Source organism: Leucoraja erinacea, chromosome 22, assembly GCF_028641065.1.
Source record: "Leucoraja erinacea ecotype New England chromosome 22, Leri_hhj_1, whole genome shotgun sequence".
Lineage (NCBI taxonomy): Eukaryota > Metazoa > Chordata > Chondrichthyes > Rajiformes > Rajidae > Leucoraja > Leucoraja erinaceus.
In genome coordinates, this window is record NC_073398.1 from 6,489,918 (window position 1) to 6,516,073 (window position 26,156).

General features: G+C 41.3%; 1 protein-coding gene across 12 annotated transcripts in view; it reads left to right on the forward strand.

Annotated features, from left to right (window-relative positions):
* Positions 1-26,156, forward strand: part of c2cd5 (C2 calcium dependent domain containing 5) — a 96,091-nt gene that overhangs the window by 17,213 nt on the left and 52,722 nt on the right. For 8 of the 12 annotated variants that reach the window (XM_055652839.1, XM_055652841.1, XM_055652846.1 and 5 more), the window contains exons 7-9: positions 4,227-4,381; positions 8,513-8,598; positions 9,016-9,124. In XM_055652839.1, the coding sequence (XP_055508814.1) occupies positions 4,227-4,381; positions 8,513-8,598; positions 9,016-9,124 (350 nt within the window). Of the gene's footprint in view, positions 1-3,405; positions 3,531-4,226; positions 4,382-6,366; positions 6,568-8,512; positions 8,599-9,015; positions 9,125-26,156 lie in introns of all 12 variants that reach the window. The other 4 variants (XM_055652840.1, XM_055652847.1, XM_055652849.1 and 1 more) reach the window with 2 other exon arrangements.

The window sequence follows — 26,156 nt, forward strand, 5'->3', positions numbered from 1 at the left end:
GCTATGTTTTATCTAATTTCTGGCATTTGGTTAGATTCACATTTTAGATCAGTGGTTCCCAACCTTTTTTTGGCCATGCCCCACCTAATCACCTCTAAAATCCTGATGCCCCCCCCCCCCCCCCATGTGGTGATATATAATTCTCCCATGACATCGCGCGCTTCATGCGACGTGCATGAAGAGCGATGGCGTGGTGATTATGTAATAACTACACAATAAAGACCTTTTTTACCCCAAAAAAATTATTTACTCAAAATAACATCTGAAACATAAACTACATTTGTTTACCTGATGGAAAATCCAAAAAAATAAAAATCGAAAATTTGGACCCAGACCTCCTCAGTCGCGCTCAATTGCCCCCCTTAAAAATCAAATTGCCCCCCTGTGGGGCGTATGCCCCACGTTGGGAACCACTGTTTTAGATGAATGAAGTCTGCAGTTGGTTGAGAGATTTAAACCAAGCTCTCTAAGGTTAATGAAGGGATATTGGTATTGACTGATGATGCATCCAATTTTGCAAACCTGAGCCTTTAACAGACGCTTTATTAATGAATCATTCGAAAGTAGATATTTATTCTTGTGCAGCTTCCAAGTAATTAATTACAGGAAAGGAATAGCTGGCGTCAGTGAATCAGGTCACCCTTGGATTGCGTCCCTTGAAAACCATCCTTATTGTGACTTTCTATAACATGAAGCCACATCATCTGTTAAAACTTCAGGAAATGCAAGTTGGGGGATAAAAATGTTCATTTATGTTTTTCACACAAGTTCTGCAAGTGCAAATTTTTCTTCCGTATCCCAGATTTTTTGACTGTGGTTTGTACAGGTGAATTTCTATCATCTAAACTGCTATCACACAGGGGTCACCAGTATGCATTTAAAGCACCATTTGCAACTTCCAAATATCTATTAATTCAATAGCTGGATTGAAATCTTCCAGTGATGCCAGACTACACTGTTCATTGGTTCAGATTATGGATCCAAAGATCCATTGGAAGATTGACCAGTATATTTCCATCTTTAAAGAAAGATGAAATGCAAGTTTTTTTTTTTAAACACAGAGTAGGTGGGTGCCTGGAACGTGCTACCAGCGGTGGTGGTGGAGGCACACACGATAGGTTTTTAGACGGCACATGGATATGCAGGGAATGGGGTTATATGGATTATTTGCAGACAGCTGAGAGTTGGTTTTGGCCTCTCATTCCACACAGATATTGTGCGCTGAAGGGCCTGATCCTGTGCTGTACTGCTTCGAGTTCTGAGTTAAGTAATGATTGAACACTTTGGTGGATCACAGACTAATAATCCAAGCAACCAGTAGTTGGAGTCCGTGAAGTGACAGTGAATCCACACTGTGAAAGCTTTTTTTCTGCAGATCCTCTGAAGTGGGAGTGTTCCAAACAGAAATTAATTTCCTCCCTGTTTGCTAGAGATTGTGGGTGGGACCGCAAAAGAAGAAATATATTTTATGTCGGGAAAAGCCGAGTGTGACCAGGGCAGGATAATGACGGTGCCAATATTGTGTAATCTATCTGCCTGTTGTCATGGACAAGAATGTCATTTAACCTTTCCATTCTATGGCAGCTGCTGGTAGACTGATTTACATTTTGTAACAAGCTGCTGCGTAAGTGAATTAACATAATTGGAATGTTTGAAAATCCTGCAGGGAAAAATAACTTTGTTATTGCAAGTCTGAAATTCTCTGCCTCTAACCCCCTTGACGTAAATGTTTTTATAAAACAAAATGTCCATACATGAGTAGGAAGAAACTTCAGATGAGAGTTTACACTGAAGATACAAAATGCTGCAGTAACTCAGCAGGTCAGGTCAGGCAGCATCTCTGGAGAAAAGGGTGATGTTTTGGGTCGAGAACCTTCAGACTGAAAGTAAGGGGAGAGGGAAACACCTGGGCAGAATTAGGGGAGAGAGAAACTGGAGGTGACTGAGATGACTTCTAGTTTCTCTTCCCCCGACCCACAATCTGAAGAAGGGTCTCGACCCAAAAAGTCGCCTATTCCTTTTCTCATGAGTTGCTGCCTGACCCTCTGAGTTACTCCAGCATTTTGTGTCGATTTTCCATACCTGAGGTTTCTTTTTTAGTTTAGTTTAGAGATACAGCCCAGAAACAGGCACTTTGGCCCACCGAGTCCATGCCGACCAACAATACCCGTTCACTAATACTATCCTACACATTAGGGACAATTTACATTTATACCAAGCCAATTAACCTACCAACCTGCACGTCTTTGGAGGTTTCTTGAAGCAGAGCTTGCATTACAGCAGAAGTTCCTGTATTAAGCATCAATGAAAATGCCTAAACATTGTTGATGGATATCTGGAACTCTAGAAAGTGAATTACTCAATGGTTGGGGGGAAAAATCTTGCAAAATTAATCCTGAAGAAGAGTCCCGACGTGAAACGTCACCTATCCATGTTCTCCAGGGATACTGCGTGACCAGCTGAGTTACTCCAGCACTTTGTGTATTATTTTATAAACCGGCATATGCAGTTCCTTGTTTCTGCTAAGTCTCCAATTGATCTTTAAAAATTTATAATTACGAAATACTTTGTGCTAGTTGAAGATTCTACACTTAAAAATGAATTCAAGAGAGAAACATGCATTGCAATGATGCTACATTAAATTGGCACGGTTTGTATTTTGTATATTCCAATTTATTGTAAATTCTAATGCTCCAGGGAGGCTACAAAGAAACATTTTATTCCAAGACAGCTTTTTCTCCTGCTTGCTGATTTTGTTTTTCAAAGTAATTAATAAGTAGCTGTTTCAAAATTGTGTTGTGGAAACATGCGATATAACAGAACTGCCAGGGACTAGGAAAATTAGTTCTTGTGTGTGCCTTACTAGCAGGGACTGCCCTGCAATTTGCCTCAACTCATGGGTGATCCAGAGGATTGAGAGAGGTAATTGAGCTATGTCCCACCAAAAAAGAGAATAATTTCCTCCCACAGCTTAAAACTTTGGATGTTTACTCACTTTCGGACATACTTATTGCTAATTTGTCTTAAAATAACACTGACAGTTAACTCCACAAAATTGGAACAAAATATTAGAATATCCATTGGTTTGATGCTATCTCCCAGCCATGTTAATTGATACGATAATCTGAAGGTTGAAATTATAAAAGCCAGGTGAATCAGTGCTGATCATGAATTTCACAACGACCACCACAACTTTATGTCACTTTTAAATGATGCATGCTGGTTATGTCTGATAAATATTTACTATTTAGTAGTGAGAATTTTTTGGTAATCCTGCTTGTTTAATATATCAAAAATTGACGATATTTGTAGCCTTGGCTCCCTCAGAGTTGTTTTTTTTTTTAACCAATTTCGTGCTTTCCTGTGTATTTTGTTTCTCTCCTGGCTCCTGCTTCTCTCTGCCAGGTCTCCTTTGCTGCACCAGCCAAGCCACGGATGCCGTTCGACTCACAACAGCCCGATTCACACTGCCACGGGCTCGAGACTAACTCAGAACTTCTCTGTGTCTGTTCCTACACTCATCTACACTGGTATGAGACTGCACAGGCTCAAGAGCTGGGGAGAAGTGGGCCACAGTAACATGGGTTCAATGCGCAATACAAGACAGACAGTGTAGCAAGGTACCCTAACACCTCCCCCCTTTAATTTAACTAATAAATCAGCTCCAGAACCAAGAACCATGGTCAGAGTTTCAGTAGATTTGAACAAAACCTTCCTGAAGATAGAATATTGAAACAAGTACATCTTGGTTCGAGTTTATGGATGACTTGAATATGACACGCTGAAGATTTACTTAACAAATGTTTTTGCTTTCATTATTTTTAGCTGTGGTGCTCTAATATGGTGTTCCAGAATAAGGAAACATGTGTTTCAGTTCTGCATACTGCAAGCTTACTTTTGGTTGCCTAATTGAATTGCATTTTGTATTTTTAAAGCCATATTTCATTGTTTTATTTATGTGCTCATTTTACTCAGGTTTCCAGTACATGGTTTGATTTGTGCTCCAGAATTTTTAGCCTGTTCCTTGTGTTGTAATGAACAAATCTGGGCAGCTGTACATCTTCCCAGAGTCTCCAATGTACGGACAGCGGTTCTTTGCCTTTTTAGGCGTCTTCCCCAGCCTGCACATAGAAGCAACTGCTGTCATCCCTGTGTATGGGTCATTCCATCATTGCTTAGATCCGCACCACAGGGTTACTGAATGTGTTTCCCACTTCTTCTGGCAGGGTTCCCTTCAGTGAAGATCCCAACCCTGTTGTTACTCATTCATCTGGACCCTCCACCCCTCTGAAAAATCAAACCTATTCCTTTTCACCTTCCAAGTCCTACAGTCGACAGTCTTCCTCTTCTGACACAGATTTGAGTTTGACACCTAAAACTGGTAAGGCACCTCCAACCCCGCTTTTTTCTTTGTTGTGAATTTGTGTTTTTTTTGCACCTGAACCACCTCGTCTGCTTATGAAAACCTAATCATGCGTTCCTCCTATTGCACAATGTGGAGCTGAAAAACGGAATTGGATTTTTGGATCGCTGTTAATCAATTCTAAAGCTGGGGCCAAACCTCATGTCTGTCTTCCAAGAAGAAAAAAGCAGAGAAGTGCATTGTACAGCCCCTTCCAGCAGAGGTCTATAGAGAAAAACACACAGTGCTGAAGGAACTCAGCGAGTCAGGCAGCATCTGTGGGGGGAATGTACTGATGATGTTTTGGGTCAGGGCCCTTTTCTTCAGGGTGGGTCTGACCTGACCCAAAATGTCATCCGTCCATTCCCTCCACAGATACTGCTGGACCTGTTCCTGATGTTGGGGGAGTCCAGAACCAGGGGCCACAGTTTAAGAATAAGGGGTAAGCCATTTAGAACGGAGACGAGGAAATACTTTTTCTCACAGAGAATTGTGTCTGTGGAATTCTCTGCCTCAGAGGGTGGTGGAGGTCGGTTCTCTGGATACTTTCAAGAGAGAGTTAGATAGGGCTCTTAAAAATAGCGGAGTCAGGGGATATGGGGAGAAGGCAGGAACGGGGTACTGATTGGGGATGATCAGCCAAGATCACATTGAATGGCGGTGTTGGCTCAAAGGGCCGAATGGCCTACTCCTGCACCTATTGTCTATTGACCTGCTGAATGCCTCCAACACATTGTGTTTTGATCATGATTCGAGAATCTGCAGTGTGTCGAGGTCTGTAGTGATTTGACTCGTAAATATCTAAACATCCCTTTTACATCCTGTGCCAGATTGTTTCTTGACCAGTCAGTGAGATATCAAACTAAGGAGACTTGGATAATCAATCTAGACAACCAAATGCACAGACTTGGATTATTGCGAATGTCGATTTGCCTGTTTCATCGGGTTTTAGGAAGATGGTGCTTCTCTTTCATATTTTTAACACTGTACTCCCAAATGCTTTTTAATTTAATTAGTATGCTGCACATTATTGTGGGCATCAACAGAAATTATATGATAGGTGCAGATTTATTGAGGCAACTTCTTTGAGGACATTCTGATATTTACAGCCACAGAAGAATGTACACGTTTCACCATAGCAACAGGAATTTTTCACTTCAGTGTCTCTTTTTAAGGATATGGTAATTATGATGAATGTTAATTTATGCCTTTTCTTGTATTCTGTTCTGAAGTTTTTGCCTTGCATTAAGTGCCTACGCACATCAGAATATCTATGGACATAAGAGATTTTGATATAGGTGTTATGTCTTTTTGATTTAGTGTTACCTCTCGAAAGACATGGTTAATTGTAAATCAAGAATGAAGGCTTTAAATTTGAAATATATAATTCACTAGGAGTACCACTACCAGAGGTTATGCTGCATCTAAGATAAGGAAAAGGAAATGTTGTTAACTATTTGTAGGTGAGTAAAGTGGAGGGAAATGTGCTTTAGAAAGATAATCCTAAACGAATGCCCAAAACAAGTTTGCCAGCTATGCCAACAGTGTTAACATCTGATCGAGGGGCTGTCCAAATCACATCATTTTGTCTATGGTGTTATTCTTAATTAAAATGCCATCATGCTTTCATTTCCTTTGAAAGACAGTACATTGCAAGTATTTAATTAAAGCCCCCAAAGGGATAGCCTTTTAAAAAATGTTATAGAAAGAATTGACTATGCAATTAACAACGTTTTAATTTATTATGCAGAAAGGTGTTTTGGTTTAATTTTCACATCCTCCTCCTGAAAGTTCTCATTAGTTTGTTTGAATTTGTGTTCACTTTGTGTATGTATGTTCATTTTACAAAATGTATACCCAATTGATTTTTTGCTTACATATGACTTTGCATGCTGTATTTTCTTCTCCTGTGTGTGATCTTGTGACTCTCCAACTTCATCTTTGTTTCTACTACTTTTCTACAGCAGCAGCTTTCCCCAAGGGGCCTAGGATTTTCTTCTTTCCCAGCTCCCCTCTATCCTCTGGTTCCCCCCATCATAACAGTGCACATCTCCTTCGCTCTGTGGCTGTGCATAGTTTTACCCCTCCTCACTCTGGCTATGCAAGTCCAGTCGGTCTGAGGAAAAGTGTGTCTTTCAATGAAGAGTTGCTTCTAACTGCCTCTGGTAGGATTGATTGGTGTGAAAAATTGCTTCTGCTTTTTAGAAAGCCTGTGTGCTCAGTACCTTTTTAAAAAAAAAATAATAATAATTGCATACATTACATTAAAGCAATCATACCGACATGCAAGAAAAATAAGCATGCTAAATTTGAAAGGATTCTAACTTAATTGTCAAATAAGAACTTTTTCAAGAAAAACAAATCAAACTAATGTACATTTTGGTAAAAGACAAACCAAATATTTTGTTTTGCGCCACACTTAACAGTTACAAGTAATCTGTAAGTCCAAATCTTATTGCAAATTTGTCCTGGCAAAAATGTTTTCTATTTTCAAAATTATGGCAATTGATAAAACTACTGGGATGGCGGGGAGAGAGATTGGCGAAGAATCATAAATGGCAGGTACTAGTTATTTGGAACCAATTCATTCATACATTCATTCATTCATTGCATTTACATAGTTCATTAAATATTTGTCTTGTTAAGTGTTCTGGTTGCTGTGTGCAGTCCAGTACTTCTTTTATTATTGTTATTGTTACTTTGGCTACGCACTTCTCTGTTGATCTGGTTAAGCCTGATGGTTTTACAATTGTTTTCATAATTTTTTTAAAATGTGGATTTGAATAATTCTGTATTGACCTTTTCCCAGTACAAATTCGCATGAGCTCATTTTTCTCTGTCTTTAAAAAGGGAATATAAAAAATTTCTTGTGCTATTGCTTTGTACTGTGTACTTTTGAAGAAAATTAGCTTATGTGAGCCAAAGGCCTATACAGAAATATCGGTAAGTCTATATTGTTTCCTTATCAAAGACACACAGCTAAAACCTACATTTGTAAAAGATTGGATTGATAATTACTTTTAAATTCCATTCTTCCTTAAAATGTACTAAATAATTTATTCATGTATGAATTATTTTAAAAAATATTGTTAATGAAGACGATTTTAGTAGGCAGCCAGTGATGCATTCTCATTAGATCATTAAAGCAGATTCAGGCCATTTGGCCCATTGAATCTAGTCTGCTCCGCCATTCAATCATGGCCAATCTTTTTTCCCCCCTCTCAATCCCGTTCTCCTGCCTTTGACACCCTTGCGAATCATTTTGTTTGGGTGTGGAGAGGTTCTTCCATAGTTTCTCTCAGGGATTGTGATGAAATATAGTTTGAACATGAAGCATCTTGGGATAATTGGCCTGAGTACATCAATCCCGTTTTTTTACATTTTTGTTGCAAAAATATATTTCTAAATGTCGATGTGAGCTAAGTCCCACCAATGTTGGCATACCATTTGAGATATAAAGTTATGGTGTGTCATGTTTGCATACCATTTTCCTTTATAAATGTGAACATAAAAATTTTCATTCTGGAAAGGCTGGCAGAAAATTCTTCTGCATTTGCGAATTTTAATAAACAGATATTTCCAAGGCACAAGTGGAGTAGAGTGGGCTGTAATTTATTTTTCTTTAATATGACACTTCCAATTCTAAGGGTGAAGTAAGCAGGGCTCTTGAAACGTAGTTTAAATATTCAGTACAAATTCATGCACAACAGATTAAAAGTAAACATTTTAATTTGAAGCTGCTTAAATAATGTCTCTGAAATAGGTGCACATTAATATTTAAGGTCAAATTCATTTTTAGAAGCTAATAAGAATTTGTAAAATTGCAATGCAAAATGTAGCAAATGGGTAAAATTAGTAAATGAAGATGAGCAAAATAAAATTATATGATTAATTTGTAACATGAAGCTAAAATTATAATAGTCTGTCGTGCAACAAAAAAAAATCTAGGATGAAATATATTGACCGTACCTTTCTAAACAGATTAGAAATCTGGGCAATTTTCTTGATGATCAGTTCTACTCTTATTAGATATCAAAATGGCACAGACACATTTTAATTTGGTATTGTGGTATTGTAATTTTTCAAGAATGCCTGCTTGATATTTCTTAGGAATGGGAAGTGGTAGCGGTGGAAAAGATGGAGGTCCTTTGAAAGCCCTCTATCGACAACAGACCCAGTCAGCCTTCGAACACAGGGTAAGCAGATAGTTTATTTAGCATTTTTCCTTCATAGATATTGTACAAATGTTATTTGGAAGTGGTTTTTTTTAAGGATATATTAGTGGCTCAAGATTTGCCATGTGCAAGGGTTATGGGGAGAAGGCAGGAAGATGGGATTAGGAGGCAGAGATCAGCCATGATTGGATGGCGGAGCAGACTCGATGGGCATAATTCTACTTTTATAACTTGTGAACATGCATAGTTTATTTGCGTTGTTCAATAAGTGAGATATCCTGAGCCACATGGTGCACCTCTATGATTCAATGAATGAATACAAAGTTGCTTGCTTTGATCTGATTGTACGCACCATTAATCGGACGTGATTTTGTCATCTAGATTATCGTTCCTTTTGCAAACGTCTTCACCGCTTCCATTTTTTTCCCTTCTGCACAGGAATTTCCCTTTTTCACTCTCACAACTTTCCCGCCTGGGTTTCTCGTTCATGTTGGCGGAGTAGTCAGCGCCAGATCTGTGAAGCTACTGGACAGAATCCACAACCCAGGTAAGCAGAACATTTCAGCTAGCATCACTTCAGGACAAGAAAAATACTCACTTCATTCAGGCTTGCGCAATGAAAGCTCAATCTGTTGGCGTCTTGACAAAATTGTTCACAGGACAATAAAGTAGTAAATTGGCCCAATGTGGCACACACATAGTATATTGATTAAAATTTCTCATGGATGTATACAACCAGGTGTACTTTTTAACAACTTTTTTTTCCGTTTTTGTGATATATTAAATAATATTTATTCCTCTATTATTCTATGCCAAATGCGGGTAAGTGGGATTAGTATAGATAAGGCATCTTGGGCAAGTTGGGCCGAAGGGCCTGTTTCAAGCTGTATGACTACTACGACTCTATTAAATAAATAATGTGAACTTTACAACTTGGCATCCTTGTTGTAATTTGAACGTTCATTTTGGAAATAATAGTGGTTTGTAGAAGTACTTCAACTGTGCACAGATGCACAGAGAAACTGCATCTCTGGAAAACCAAATACTAGATTTTAACATTTTTAGAATTTTTAATATTCCAAAAAGATTATTAAAGTTCTCTCAACTCAACTAAACTAAACACAACTCAAACTCAAAATAAAATGTATTAATTAAATTAGGTGGTCGGGTCCTCAAAGCAGTTTGAGAAGCTTATAGAACAACAATCTGCCACTGACACCAACAGCAAGGAACGATACGAGTACCCGCGCCTTTCTTGTCTGCAAACACAGCACTGGTTACCAAGGAATTGTGAATAGTAATTTGGTGGTCAGCAGAACTCAAAAATTCCTGATCGCATTGTAACGACGTCTACAAAAAAATCAGCATCTTCCATCTTCAGCAGAGGTTTTTGAAAGTACCTATTTAGTATTGAGCATTAATACCATCAATTAATTAATTACATTAATACATTCCCTGAGTTACTGGACAGTTGGTCTGTTTTTTTTCCCTTTAGTTTATTTTAGTTTGGAGATGCAGCATGGAAATAGGCCCTTCAGCCCACCGAGTGATCACCATGTGGCGACCAGTGATCACCCATACACTGGTTTTATCCTGCACACATGGGGCAATTTACAGAAACCAATTAACCTACAAATCTGCACCTCCTTGGAATGTGGGATGAATCCGGAGCACCCAGAGAAATCCCATGTTTTCACAGGAAGAATGCGCAAACTCCACAAACTGACAGCATCCGAGGTCAGGATTGAACCCGGGTCTCTGGCGCTGTGAGGCAGCGGCTCTACCAGCTGCACCAATGTGCTGCTCCATTGACTGTCCTTTTACATTTCTTTCGCGATTGGAAATGCGTGTCGCATTGAAGAGTACATTTTAATACTCTGTCGGGTGGTTGACACTACTTCTATGCAATACAGTCATAGAGTCATACAATGCAGGAACAGGCTCACCTGTCATGTCCATGCCAACCTCTTTGCCCATCTACACTGATCCCATTTGCTCGCACTTTAATGCTATTTAAAATGCCTGTCTAAATGTCTCCGGAATATAGTGATCATGTCTGATCTCCCCTGCCAGTGAGCTGCGGGTATCAACCACTATGTGTGCAAAATAAAATTCCCTCCCAATCCTCTTTAAAACTTTCTTTCTCTTGCCTTAAATCTGTGTCCACTTGTTTTGGATGTTATTCTTCTCAATAAGAGTAATAAATTGAACATTTGTTCCTTTTGCTGCTAATTACGTGCTCTTATCATTGTTATGTTTAATTCTTTCAATGGCAAGGGTAGTACTTAATGCCAATTGTAAGGTAAACCTTCTCTTTGAACAGCTAAATTATTTAAAACACTTTGATATAATTGAGTAGTTTGCCACTCCATTTTGTAAGGCAGTTAAGAGTCAACCACAGTAGTTTTGAGACCGGAATCTCACATGGATCAGTCCAGCCAACTTCCATTCCTAAAAAGCACTAGTGTACCATTTGGGATTTTATAACCAACAAACTTCATGATCACTTACTGTTATCGGGTTTCTATTTCCAGACTGTCTTCTTTACTCGCAAACTAGTGGAACTTGAATTGCATTCTCTGAACTGTTAACCCTGATCTCTGTATACTAATCCATTGATCTGAACTAATATGACAGCACACCATAAACCTTGAGCTTTGGTCAAATTTTTTTTCAATTGATTGTCGAATTCTTTATTAAAAAAAACCTTCATGATAACTTTGTGAAAGGACAACAAAAGAATTTAAAATTTCACATTAAATTTAATTACATTTAAATGTATTCACTACTTTTAAATTTTAAATAGTTAATAAACACTGAAAAAATATATTATTGTGGATTTTATTTTATTGATGCAGTGTAATTCCAAATTCTGGCTTTGTGAAGATGACGAACTACTCCAATCTTTATGTATTTAAAAATTAGTGTGGGCTGATCTTGCTTCCAGTTATATCCAATCCTTTTTTTCTTACCTCCCTCAACTGCATTATTCATGTTGGCTTCTATGCCAAGAAATCTCAAAATATTCAGAAGTAAACCTTTTGATTATTAAAATCACAAGCATTGCCAGGTTTTTGATATGCCAACATATACGTAGATCCTGCAAATACAATTGAGCTTGGTGGCTGATGTACCTGTCATGATATTTTGTTCGTATATTTGGACGTGTAAAATTTAGAACTCTCCTTGAATTATATTTTGTACAAAGACGTACGGGTTTGTAGGTTAATTGGCTTGGTAAATGTAAAAATTGTCCCTAGTGGGTGTAGGATCGTGTTAATGTGTGGGGATCGTTGGTCGGCACAGACCCGATGGGCCGAAGGGCCTGTTTCTCTAAACTAAAATAAACTAAACATTTAGTTGACCTTTATGACCTGCAAATAGCCTAGCCTGTATTTTTATGCTAAGATGTACATTTTGCAAATTTTACTTTTTTAATTATTTCTGCAGTTACCTGCATCAAATGTATTTCCTTTTTATCTGGAAAATGGTTTTATGTCCTTGATTATTTTACCAGTGCACTACATGCTTTCATTGGGAGATGTATAAAAATGTTATATTTTTAGTTTCAATTATTTTGTGAACAAGTTTTCATCCAGAGGTAATGAAACAAAGGAAAGAAACCAGTTGAGCTAATATAAATTTATCCTTGCCCATTATCAATTTCAGTTACTCAAAAGTTGTTCTTAATCTCTAAGGATTTGAGCTTGCAGTACCCTCTTCCGTTATAGGCTAAGTTTATTAATTTTGCATGGCTGTGAAACTTTTAACTTTTTGAAGAATGACTTTGGTTTGAAAATGTATCCAGCTGTGAGTTAAATTGCTCTCCAAATGTTTCGATGAATGGGTAATTATCTTTGCCCGAGTACTTTACGAACTGTCTTTTTCTGTTTTATTAAAAAATCGAAAGACAAATGCAGGTTCTAGATTCGAATAGCATGATCTTTATTCTTTGCCCTTTCTGGATGAATGTACCTCTATTAACTCTATTGTCTGTGTCTTTCCAGTTCATGTCAAGTAGTGTTGTCCTCGTTGTGCTCTCTGTATTGCTCACTCTGACCTACTCCTATAACTGATCTACTAACTTGCTGTTTTGAACTCAGCCTTTGTCGGAATTATGGGTAACACAAGATCATACAAACTGCTAGACTGGAATAGTTTCAATGCAGGTATTTTATAACTTCTTCAACATTACGCATACTGACTGAAATTATGGCAGCTCAGTGAATTAAAACTCCCATGGCTTCATCACTGCAACTTTATGATCGGCAAAAAAATTTAAAAAGCGTACCGATTGGGAGCACTGAACATTTGTGGAAATAATGATAACGAAAACAAATGTTCTTCAGAGGATAGATCAGAACCATTCAAGAAATAAATCGCAGTTTTAAATTAAAAATAATAATTTCTTGTAGTTCATGCACTCAATATCTAGTTGGTATTGTTATCAAAGCAATTTATATAACTATAATTATTTGATTCATTTAGTGGACACAATTTATAGTTTTAAAGGGTGATATACTAATTAACTAAGTGTTTCAAATAAACCTTTACTGCATCTCTAAGCTTAGTGAATCTTGGCATATTTAATGATGGAATCCTAACCTGGACATTCAGATCATATAATTAAAGTATCTAAAATAATGGACACCGACTGACATTTTTGATCAGTTTATGTGCTTATTTCCACTACCCCTACCAAAGGCCTGTATTGAACCAAAGGTGTGGTATAACCTAGCGCTAATTTTGATGATGACGGTGAATTTCTATTGTATAATATTCTACTGCATCTGGAGGCTATGACTTCACCTTTGTTTGTCATTGTGAAAGCTTAATATCAAACTGGAGAAGTTATCCTATTTTATTTTAAAGTGTTAATTAGAATCACATTTTATTCGCCAAGCATGTTTTGGTGAGAATTTTAAGCACTAGGGATCAGGTGAGGATTTTAATCACTAGGGATCTTCAGCACATATTCAGCATCAAGCATTCTTGGGTAGTTGATAAAGCATCTTGGCTGGGAGCAAAGGTGACATGAGAACATAAAATCATTGGAAATCAAAATGTGTGTCCCACTAGTTGGACCCACTCCAGTGATTTCACAGCTCAAAGTCCACTAATAAAACATACCAGGATTCTATTCCTTGGTGCAGGAGGATGAGGGGTGATCTTACAGACGTGTACCAAAGTCATGAGAGGAATAGATCGGGAAGATGCACAGAGCCTCTTGCCCACAGTAGGCGAATTGAGAACCAGAGGATATAGGTTTAAGGTGAGGGGGAAAAGATTTGATAGGCACCTGAAGGGTAACCTTTTCACACAAAGTGTCCATGGACGAGCTGCTGAAGGAGATAGTTGAGGCAGGTACTATCGCAAATTTTAAGAAACATTGAGACAGGTATGTGGATAGGACGGGTTTAGAGGGATATTTGCCAAAGGCAGGTGGAACTAGTGTAGATGGGACATGTTGGGCGGTGTGGGCAAATTGGGCTGAAGGGCCCGTTTCTATGCTGTAAGACTCTATGACAATCTCGACCTCTCGGAACTCTTAAATGCCAGTTATCTAGCTATTGTGTCCATTAAGGTCCTACAACTTTGCTTTAATCTCCAACCAGCTGAACAAGTATGCTGTTTCACTGTCTGTCCAGCACTATCCAAGGCAATTTCTCTTGGGGATTATGAACCGTTTGCTGTAGGATAAATGTTTGGCAATCATAGGCACAATGGACAGCAGCTGCTGGTTTACAAAAAAAGCAGTGCTGGAGTAACTCGACGGGTATCCCATATCCCCCTCCCACTTTCCTGTGCCCCATTTTGATGCACACCAATTTCTCCCACAATTCCAACCCCCTTCTCTCCTTCCCCTCCCCCACCATCCTCTTCCTCCTATATCCCTCTCTCCTTATCTCACAGACATTTGTCTTTTCATTTTTGGCCATTGTCTGGCATCTTTCAGTCAAACCCCCTTTAACTGTATTCACCCATTACTCAGAGGCTTTGTCCTGTCCCCACCTCTCTTTTACAGCTTTCTCACCCCCACCCCACCTTACTCCTCCACTCCAATCAGTGTGAAGAAGGGTCCCGTCCCGAAACATCACCTATTCATGACCTCCAGAGATGCTGCCTGACTCGCTAAGTTACGACAGCACTTTTAATATTTTTGTTAGACCTTTTGAGCCTGCTGTTGGAATGCATCCACTTTCATTACCCCGAATCAAACTTCTAGACCAAAAGGTGAATGGTATCTAACTTGGCTAGGAATTTCCTGGAGCACAGGATATCTGGATTCTCCAGCTTTTCCTTTGGGTCTAATCTCACTGGTTTGAATAAAAATGAATTATAACTTGCAGTAATCCAATTTGGTGGCATTATATTAAAATATTAATGAACTCTTCTTACAGACACTTTTTTTCCAATTTCCAATGTTTTATAACACAACAATAGAATCAGGATCAGGGGTGATCGTTTAGTGCAGGAGTTGGTGGGAAGATCCGACTTTACATTACAGCTTAAAGACTACATTACAGTCTCTCAACAGTAGCGCCCATACGCATCCTACTTTATAAGGGATCAGTATTTCCTGAACCAATTGGACAAGTAGAGCAAGTTTTCTGGGTAGGATGGTAAATACGGGCAAAATGATAATAGATTGTAGCAAATCTAAGTTTGAAACATATCTTAACACTATCCAAAGGAAGAGTAAAGATGGAGATTACCTATAGATACCAAATGCTGGAGTAATGCAGCAGGTCAGGCAGCATCTCTGGAGAAAAAGAATAGGGGATGTTTCAGGTGGAGACCATTCTTCAGACAGAGTCAGGGGAGAGGGAAAATAGAAATATGCAGGGGGATTTTCATACCTCCAGTTTCCCTCTCCCTCTTTTCTGACTCTTAGTCTGAATAGAATAGAATAGAATGCAATTTATTGTCATTCAAACCTAGGTTTGAACGAAATATCATTTCTACAGTTTTTTACATTACAACACAACAGCACAACATTACATTACAACACCAAGAAGAGGTGTCTTGACCCGAAAAGTCACCTATTCCATTTTCTCCATAGATGATGCCTGACCCGCTGAGTTACTCCAGCTTTTTGTGTTTATCTTTGTAAACCAGCATCTGCAATTCCTTACTTCATACTGGAGATTACCTATGATCTTTGTGAATGATAGAATGGGTTTGAGAGGCTGAATGGTCTGCTCCCAAAGCAGACGATCTATGCCACCAAGCATCTCCAGTGTTTTTCTACTCACCAGATTGTCACAACCACTAACCCTTTCTCGTAAAAACAGAACATCCGGGAGACATTCAACATGTTAGGGAGCATCTCTGAAGAGAGAAACAGTTAACATTTCCAGTAAAGACCTGATCCGTTATTATTTAGACAAAATCTGTGCCTTAGTTTTTGTAAAAGGTGCATCAAACTTAAGTACATAGTAGTGAGAGTTAACATGCATGTTGTGCTTGTGTTTTGTCTCCTACTTACTCCTCCTCTCACCCACAGCAATAATCTGTAGGCCCCAAGCTGTTTAGTCTAGTTTAGAGATACAGCGTGGAAACAGGCCCTTCGGCCCACCGAGTCCGTGCTGACCAGCGATCCCCGTACACTAACATTATCCTACACGCGAGGGACAATTTACAATTATTACCAAGCCAATTAAGCTACAAACCAGTACGTCTTTGGAGTGTTGAATGAAACCGGAGCTCCCAGAGAAAACTCGCGCAGGTCACGGGGAGAATGTACAAACCCCATACAGACAACACCCATAGTCAGGATCGAGCCCGGGTCTCTGGCGCTGTAAGGCAGCAGCTCTACTGGTGTGCCACTGTGCGGCCCTGACAAGAATATTGTGCACAATATTACCAAGCATGCACATCCCAAAAACTGGTGGACACAGTTTGAGAGAGGCCAAAGGCCATTAGCCTGTGAAGGATCAGAGCTTCTACCTTCAGGGAAAGGGGTAGGGATTTACAGAACCTAGAGGATCAGGTTGGGTCACTGGATGAGGTTAGAGTATCAGTCACAATCAAATGATCATGCTGCTTTTAGTAGTGGATTCAAGGGAGGCCCTGGTGTGTACTGTAGCACATAGGCAAGCAGTAAGTTGCAAATTCTGAAGGAAATCTCCCTGTAGAAGGATCCTGCTCTTGACTTAATAACCACAAGCCTGGTTGAACTGTTCACCTTTAATTTGCAGGGATTTGCACACATAAACCTGTTCGGATTATGTGCATAAATTGAAGTGAATGATACCAAGCTCTACTGCAATTCATTGACACCATTTGTGAATTGCCTCTGTGTATAAAGTTGTAATACACGCAGGGCACCCATGGCAAATAATGGGTCCAATGTGTCTTTGGTGCAGCACAGCCCCTGCATGCAGAAACATTTTCTGTAAGATTATGAATAAGCTTGATTGAGCTGATATCAAGGCTCCCCTTTCTCTGCTAGCTACCCCCCTGCCCACTCTCTGTCTTTCCTTAGACAAAAGCCTAACACCATTTGAGTGTTTCATTCTAACTTTTGTGATTCAGATATCATCCTCCTAAATCTTCTACGTATCTTCTCCAGCTCCTCCATATCCCATTTAGTTTATATTTAGAGTTACAGCATGGAACCAGGCCCTTCAGCCCATTAAGTCCTCACTGACGATCGATCACCCGTTCACACTAGTTTTATGTTATCGCACTTTCTCACCAGCTTCCTACACACCGGGTGCAATTTACAGAGGCCAGTTAACCCACAAACGCTGCACGTCTTTGGAACGTTGGAGGAAACCCACTCTGTCACAGGGAGAACATGCAAACTCCACACCGACAGTCTCCGAGGTCTGTATCGAACCCAGGTCCCTGGAGCTGTGAGGCAGCAGCTTTAACAGCCGCACCACCGTGTCGCCCTGCTGCCAATCATATCCCCCTCACCTGTATCCACCTATCGCTTGCCAGACTTTGCCTTTGCCACCAGAAATCTCCCCCCCCCCCCCCCCCCCCCCCCCCTGCAATGGGGGTGTTTTTTACCAAAATATTAAATGTAACTTTGCTATTATTCAAATAATTTGTTTAACTTTTGGAGACACAATTAACTGCAGTTGTTAGTTTACAAAAAAAAATCCCAAAGTGCTGGAACTTAACAGGTCAGGCAGCATCTCTACAGGACATGGATAGGCAACGTTTTTGGTTTGAAGAAGTGTCCCAACACAAAACCATGCTCTTCATGTCCTACAGAGATGTTGCCTGACCCAGTGAGCTGCTCTGGCACTGTGTTCTTCAATTACTTTTATTGAAAGGCTCAATTAACTGTTTTACTCTTTCTGATCGTTCTTGAACCTCCCACTTTTTATTTGTTCACAATAGGACCCCATCTAAATTTTTAATTTCAAAGGTGTTTGGACCCACTTTACTTTTCCTGTGAAAATAGACCAGGTCACGGCTTTCTTTACACTTGGGTAGGCCAGCACAGTGCGGGTAAGATTGTCTGCAAACGTCCCCAAGTACAGGAACATAATGAGGCAGAAATCCTGAAGTGTTTAGGTTTATTATTGTCACATGTACCAAGGTACTGAAGAACCAAGCAGCAGAAAGGAAATACATTTGTCAACGTACAAGGCGGCAGCGAGAGTCCAGAGAAATGGGTGGAATGGAGAAGCATAATAAAAGTGGAGTAGGATCAAGGGGCAAATAAAGAAATGGATAGGAAAAAAATATATATTTTTTTAATATATAGATCTACTTCATAATCTGTTTTGCCCACACAGATATAGTTAAGGAAACGACATGGATTTCGTTCAATTAACGATTGGCTTGAGTGGAAAGATTTCAGTGTCCCCATTATTTATTTTTGCTTTATTACTTAAGAATGTCCTTGAAAGTATATTTTTGCCAAAGAACTAAAACAATTATTCTTGTGTTCTGGTTTGGGTATCTTTGGGTAACATGTCAAAGCCGTTAAAAGAAGATATATTCTTTGATGTTGCCAACATTTGCCATGCTTTTACAAGGGCGTTGAGATCGTTACTTTAACCATTTCAGTGAGCTGCCATGGTTTTCTGTCTGTTTTGTCCCGTCCAGTGAAGCATGCTCAACATGCCTAGTTTTTTTTTTAAACTTTGTTCACTAGGAATTGCCTTTTTAAACTTTTTTTTTTGCTTCAGCAATAAAGCATTTCCAAAACGTGCACTTTGTTGAATTCAGCTTGGTATCTGGCGTCACACTTATCAAGTTATTAGCTATTCAGCTTTGAATTTGTGTACATTTAGAACTGCATGCTCACTTGAAACGTTATGGCTGGAACTGTATAAAGGCTGCTTTTTCTAAACATCTATATTTTAAATTTGCACCATTATTTTGTGGCAGAGCGCAGATTTTGTTTTGCATTTAATGCTTTTACAATTGTACACTTGAAAATGTGGCGTTTATATCCAAAGTTCTTACAGGATGACTCAACCAAGACTTAACTTCTTGTATCTTAAGCTGCTCTTTCTTCAGCATTTCATAGTTTAGAGAATGCTAACATAAAAAACATGCTGACAAACTTGTGGGTGAAAGTTGCACCTTTTAACCAGCATTTTGCCTGTAAAACTGCAGCAAGTTAGTGTTTCACTGTTCTGGTCCCAGTGCATATGACAGTTAAACATTCTTCACTCTGTAACCTTTCTCTACAAATATATCCCTGGCAGGGCCGGATTTACCTATAAGCTAGACAAGCTTAAGCTTAGGGCCTCGAGGTCTAGGGGGGGCACCTACCGTTCAACTCTGGGCGGGCCCCCGCTCTCTATCTCTCTCTCTCTCTCTCTCTCTCTCTCCATCTCCCCCCACTATCCGTGTCCGGGCCGCCGGGCTCGGCTCGCTCCTCATCCGCCGGCACGGCAGGCCGCCTTGCACATAGAATAGAATAGTTTCTTTATTGTCATTGTAACATGGACCATGTACAACAAAATTTAAAATGTCAGCCAGTCAGTGCAGCATTCAAACATTTCTAAAAGCTAACGATACATACACGGTAAAATAATAAAGATAAACAACTAAATAAATATCACGAACACAGCACGCATGCACACCCAACCCTCCATCCTTCTGTCGATTTCACAGTTACCACAGTCCCTTAGTCTGTATCGCCCCTGCGTTCCTTGGCGGTACATTTAGTGCCTTTATAGCAGTGGGGTAAAAACTGTTTTTGAGTCAGTTTGTCCTTGTCCTTGTAGATCTGTACCGTCTGCCTGACGGCAACAGTTCAAACAGGGAGTGTCCGGGGTGGGAAATGTCCTTTATGATATTCTGGGTTTTTTTGGTGCAGCGGGAAACTGTGTAAGTCCTCCAAGGTAAGGAGAGGGCAGCCGACAATCCTCTGGGCGTTGTCAATGGCCCTCTGGAGTGCTTTCCTCTGAGCCGCTGTGCAGCTGGTGTACCACACGCATACACAGTATGTTAGTATGCTCTCAATGGAGCACCGATAAAAGGACAGCAGCAGTCTCTGAGTGATGTTGTTCTTCCTGAGCACCCTCAGGAAGTGCAGTCTCTGCTGGACCTTTTTCAGCAGCGCAGTGGTGTTCACGCTCCACGTCAGGTCCTCCTCAATATGGATTCCCAGGAAGCGGAAATCCGCCACCCTCTCTACACAGTCCCCTCTGATAGTCAATGGTACCATGTCCGTTTTGTTCTTCCTGAAGTCTATTATTACTTCCTTTGTCTTTAAGGTGTTGAGGAGCAGGTTATTTTCTTCGCACCACACTGTCAGCTGCTCCACCTCATCCCGGTAGGCGTACTCGTCCCCCCCGGAGATGAGTCCCATGCGCATTGCTGCGGCCTGCACGTCCTCCCCCTGCACAGGCGCACAACCACGTCCAGCACATATCGTCCGCCCTGCGCATGCGCACTGCAACGGCAACTGGTCGGCGCTGGGCACTTTCTCCCTTGCTTTAAATTGTGGGAGATTTGGCCGCCATGGCTGTCCAGTCGCTGCCTCGCCGCCAGCGCTGAAAACCAACGCGGAGGGGGCCTCACAAGTGGAACAGCTTAGGGCCTCTCTTCATCTAAATCCGGCCCTGGTCCCTGGCCTGTATTGCTAAACGTTACATAGTAACAAGCAGAACGATGGTAGGTTTGAGCTACTCTGCCTGAAAGGGTCAACTACTTACATTTCCAGGACATGCATATCTCTGAAGATCTGTCCTGATCCCAACACATTAATGCAGTTGTGAACAAAGCCCGTCAATGTCTCTACTTCTTTGGAAGATTGAGCAGATTCAGCACGTCACTGAATATTGTCTTGAACTTCTACAGGTGTACAGTTTGTATTATGGCACAGTTAGCCAACGTGAACGCCCAGGAATGAAGATGATTACAAAAAGCGGTGGACACTGCCCAGTCCATCATGCGTACTGATCACCCCACCATCAAAGAGAGTCAAGAGAGTCAATTTAATTGTCAAAAGAGATCTATAGGAGGCACACCCTCAAAAAGGCATCATCATGCCACCCTGACTACGGTCTAATTTCACTCATGCCATCAGGAAGAAGGTACAGGAGTCTGACAACCGTGACCTCCGGGTTCAGGAACGGCTTCTTCGCAACAACCATTTGGCTATTGAACACGACAGACGGCAACTGAACTTTGAACTACAAATTATCTTGGTTGCTCAAGGGTCTTTGGGCTTTTTGTTTTGCACAAATATTTTTTTTGTTCCTTGGACTTCAGTTTGTTTTAATCTCATATCTATGAGTATTTTGATTATAGACCGGTTATGCTGCTGCAATTAAGAATTTCATTGTTCCATACAACACTCTTGACGTGCATGCGTGTGTATGCATGTGTTCAAAGAAATGTGCACAGGCCTAGAGGCACCCAGAGCTCTCCATTTATTTTTCTCTTTTTGAATCTCCAGTTCTTTTCAAAAAATCATTTTGCACATTTACACATGCGGGCGCCAGCGTACTTTGCCGCCATTTCCTAAGTCCAATCATACTGAGAGGACAGACCGGACTCTGGAAATGGCGCCAAAACATGGTGGCACCCACATATGGAAAAACAGGGCCCTCGTGAGCAAACCTAATGGCGACAGACCTGAGCGCCATTCTGTGATCATAGCTGCGAAATTTCTTGCACTTTGATGCCAGGTATAAGTTACGAGAGTGAAGAATGTTTAATTATCATATGCACCGGGACGCAGTGCAGAATGTCAGGTAGGAAATGTTTAAGGAAGAACTGCAGATGCTGGAGCAATCGAAGGTAGGCAAAAAATGCTGGAGAAACTCAGCGGGTGAGGCAGCATCTATGGAGAGAAGGAACAGGCGACATTTCGGGTCGAGACCCTTCATCAGACTGATGTCGGGGGACGGGAAAGAGAAAGGAAGTGGCAGTGAGAGAGGATGTTGCTAAACTGTCTTTGGAGAGAGGAGGAGAACTCCTAGCTGGTTTAAAGAACAAGGTTTAAAGAACAAGGCATTATTCTGGAGGGACGTATTGGAAGAAGATGTCTGAATGCTCTTGTGGAATTAATAAAAGTCTTAGCCTCCCTCTAACCCTGAACCATCGTGCTCTGGGCATAAATACATACACCCCGATCCTGGAAGATTTAGATGAGACCAAGAAGAATTTCTGCTCTGACCCTAAAAGAGCTGCTCCCCAAATCACAGTGTAGATTTTATTTATCTTGAGACACAATGGGAGTGATATTCATCGCAGGACAACTCCAGGGCCAATACAGGGTGAAGCACCAGCTTTTGTACACTTTCTTTTGACTTTACTAAAGCCATTGACTCTTCCAATTAGAAGAGACTGTGGAACACCCGAGTCAAACCTTGAAGTTAAACTCCAACTTGCATTTAGTAGCATGCAAGATATGTTACGAGCCAGCAGGCACCTACTATAACAGAACCAATCTTGGTGAAGACTGGAATCCAAGAAAACTGTCTTTTCCTCAAATTTCTCATTTCTTTTCTTGCTGTAGTACTCAGGCTTGCCACCAACTTCCAATGGAAGTGCAGCTAATCTTCCGAACTAAATAAAATTGTTCAATTTATGGCCATTGTGCTCCAGAACTATGGTAACCCGAATCTCGGTTGTAAAGCTGCCGCATTGCAAACACTCGGTTACAGACACTTGGAGATCATGCTGCTTGTTCACAAAACTATACAAGAGAATGGAACGTGCATCAACAATTCCAAAACCAAGCTCCTCTACACAAGCTGCCCCCACTGCACCACACAGCCCACTGAGAATAAGTGCACAATCAGACTCTGGAAGACCTGCACCCCTTGCATGTTTCAGGAGCCACCTCTTGATGAAGGCAGGCACGGATAAAGCTCCCCACCCAAGTGCCACCATGGCATTTAGTTGATTGAGGAAAAGACTATTTGAAGATCAAGACCTCAGATCAGGGGCCAAATGCATGGTCTACAAGCCAACTGTGATTCCTGCTCTTCTCTATGCAAATTGAGACCTGGACTACTTACAGCAGGCACTGGAAAAATGTCACCATCACTGATGTAGCAGGTGCTCCATATTCACTGGAAGGATAAATAGAGCACAGTTGGTTCTCTCTTCCGGGCCAACATCTCTGGCACTGAAGTCCTTACTACTCTATATAAAGACACAAAGTGCTGGCATAACTCAGTGGGTAGGCGGCATCTCTGGTGAACATGGATAGGTGATGTTTCCGGTCAGAACCTTTCTTCAGACTTAGTGGTTGGTGGAGGGGTCAAAAGCTGGAGGAGAGGGGCAGGTCGCCTAGTCTACGCTTGGCCTTAGGGATGTAGAGGAATCCACATCAGGAACACTTGATCTAGTAGATGAGGTTTGAGGAGGTGCAAGCTTTGACTCTAGGTTGGTTACTTTGGGCTGCCTGGGTCATTCATATTCTTACACTATCTTACTGAAAGGTGCAGTCTGTTGCTGAGTGAACTGAACAAAAGATTCAGGATAGGCACAAAATGCTGGAGTAACTCAGCGGGACGGGTAGCATCTCCAGAGAGAGAAGGAATGGGATGTGATTAAATCTTCCTGGGGACCATTGGCCCATAACTATTCTCGGTGAAGAAGCAACATTCAGAATGGATATTGAGGATCTTGAGGTCCTGCATTGGAAACTGGTGTAAGCCCCGGAATGGACACGACACCTCACAGAATACACCATCATTAGAGAAGGTTTGTAGCTCCCACATTAGCCTTAGAACTGGAGTGGAAGCAGTCATTCTTAATCCCGAGAGACTGCCAAAGGAGACAAGGTGGCAGGAGTCACTTGTAGACAATGTTGAAGGTTCCTGATGTTATTGTACAGCACACTAAATGCTACCAAGCAAGGGGGGATTTCTAGGAACTGCTAAGGAAGCCTTCACTGCACATGGATAATGACTGACAGAGATAAGGTGATTGATATTGAATAAAAATAAGCAATTTATTAATATAATTAACATAAGTGTGGAAGGTATGCCGTTCTAGACTGAAGTGGAGTGTCTCACTCAATTTGTTGGATCACAAGCAACAGTTTACAATTGGAAGTAATTCAACTTTTGTGCTAAGATTATCATCTAATTGTAGAAATGTGTTTGTAAATATGGAAGCATGTTATTGTAAAAGATGTTTGCATGGAGTCTTTCAGAAATTAGCACTTTTTAAATTGGGGCTCTTTAGAATGTTTAATCAATAAAAAGGATATATCTATTGTGTAGACATTATAAACTGCAGAATCTGGTTCACCGGAAAATACACAAAATGCTGGAGTAACTCGGCGGGTCAGGCGGCATCTCTGGTGAACATGGATAAGAGACATTTTGTTTTGGGTCGGGCCTCTTCTTCAGACTGCAAGGATGAATATCTAATATATATATATATATATATACACTAGACCAAGTGCAGACCCGTTGGGTCTGTTCCCCCAACGTGCGGTTGTGGGGGGTGGGTGGAGGCGGCATGCAGCGTCACACACACTAACTATCCCCCCAAACCCCGCACTAATGCTAATTACCCCCCTTGATATTGTATTAATATATTCATTTACTCCTTTTACCCCATAACCACCCTATCTACTGACGCATAGCCCCCAACTTGCAGTCACATCTAGAGAGGGGGTGGGGGTAGAGAGTTAGGGCAGAGATAGAAGGGGCAGAGACAGAGACACAGAGAGAGGAGCAAGAGGGAGAGGGGGGTGGAGAAGAGGGAGGGTGGGTGAAATGAAATGAAATGATTCAATTTATTGTCATTGTCAGTGTACAGTACAGAGACAACGAAATGCATTTTTAGCATCTCCCTTGAAAGGGAGACACAGGGCGTCGCGGTGTGCCCGCGCCTGCCGCCGTAATTACATTCCATTACAGGCAAAGGTGGGTGAAGTGTCTTGCCCAAGGACACAACGACAGTATGCACTCCAAGCGGGATTTGAACCGGCTACCTTCCGGTCGCCAGCCGAACTCTTAGCCCATTGTGGGGTGGAGGGGAGGAGAGAGAGAGGGGATGAGAGTGAGGGGGAGAGAGGTGAGGGGAGGGGGGGAGGTGAGGGGAGGGGGGGGATGGAGGGAGGGAGGGGGGGAGGGGTGTGTGGAGGGGAGGGGAGTTTAGGGGAGGGACGGTGGGGGAGGAGAGGGAGAAAAAGAGGGGGGGGGGGAGAGGAGAGGAAGGGGGGGAGGAAGGGGGAGGGGGAGGAGGAAGGGGGGGGGAGAGAGGGGGGAGGGGGTGTGCTGAGAGGGGGTGAGATGACGGGAGGGGGAGAGGTAGGGAGGGGGGGTGGAGGGAAGGGGGGGTAGGGGTGTGTGGAGGGAAGGGGGGGGTTTAGGGGAGGGGGATGGTGGGGGAGGGAGGGGGGAGTGGAGAGGAGAGGAGAGGAGGGGGGGGGGAGAGAAGGGGGGGGGGGGGAGAGAGAGGGGGGTAGAAGAGAGGGGGGAGGGAGAGAGAGAGTGCCTTTTTATTTCAACCCAAACCCCCAAACAACCATTTGCAGGCAGGGCTTTTTTACTTTAATCATATTTTCATTTTCAAACCACATTAAGGGTACTTACTCACAGTAATGTGAACATGTGTTCAGTGTTATTCACAGCTCAGAGAAACGTGACCCTCTGCCTTCCTCCATCTTGAAGATACTGAATGAGGCACACCACTTCCTGGTTTTATAGTTCCTCCCCCCCTGCCGCCAGCGGGGGCAGCAGAGAGAATGGGGAATTTTGTAAAATCATTAATATCTCTGTCATTTTTCATCGACTGGAAAAATCCTCGGCACTCATGCGGCAGAGGGGGGCTCTGAGCGAGGTGGCTAAAAATGACGGCCGTAGGTGGTGGCGGCGTTCTCTCGGAAATCGCAGCACAGATCGCCAAAACCGGTCAAGAACAGACTTTTAGTAATATAGATAGATATATATATATTAAAGAATGCTATTTGAATATAATGTCACAAAATTTCCCATGGTTTGTGGATTACCTATTTCCCAATAATTGTTCCTTTAATGTAATAAATATGTGTGGATATTGCTAACAAAAACAACACTGGCTACTTTTCCACTTTTGATTATTTGTTGGGATGAACATTATTTGCAACATTGCCAAATGCAGTTTAAATTATATCTCAAATCTCCTTTTAAAGATGAGCACTT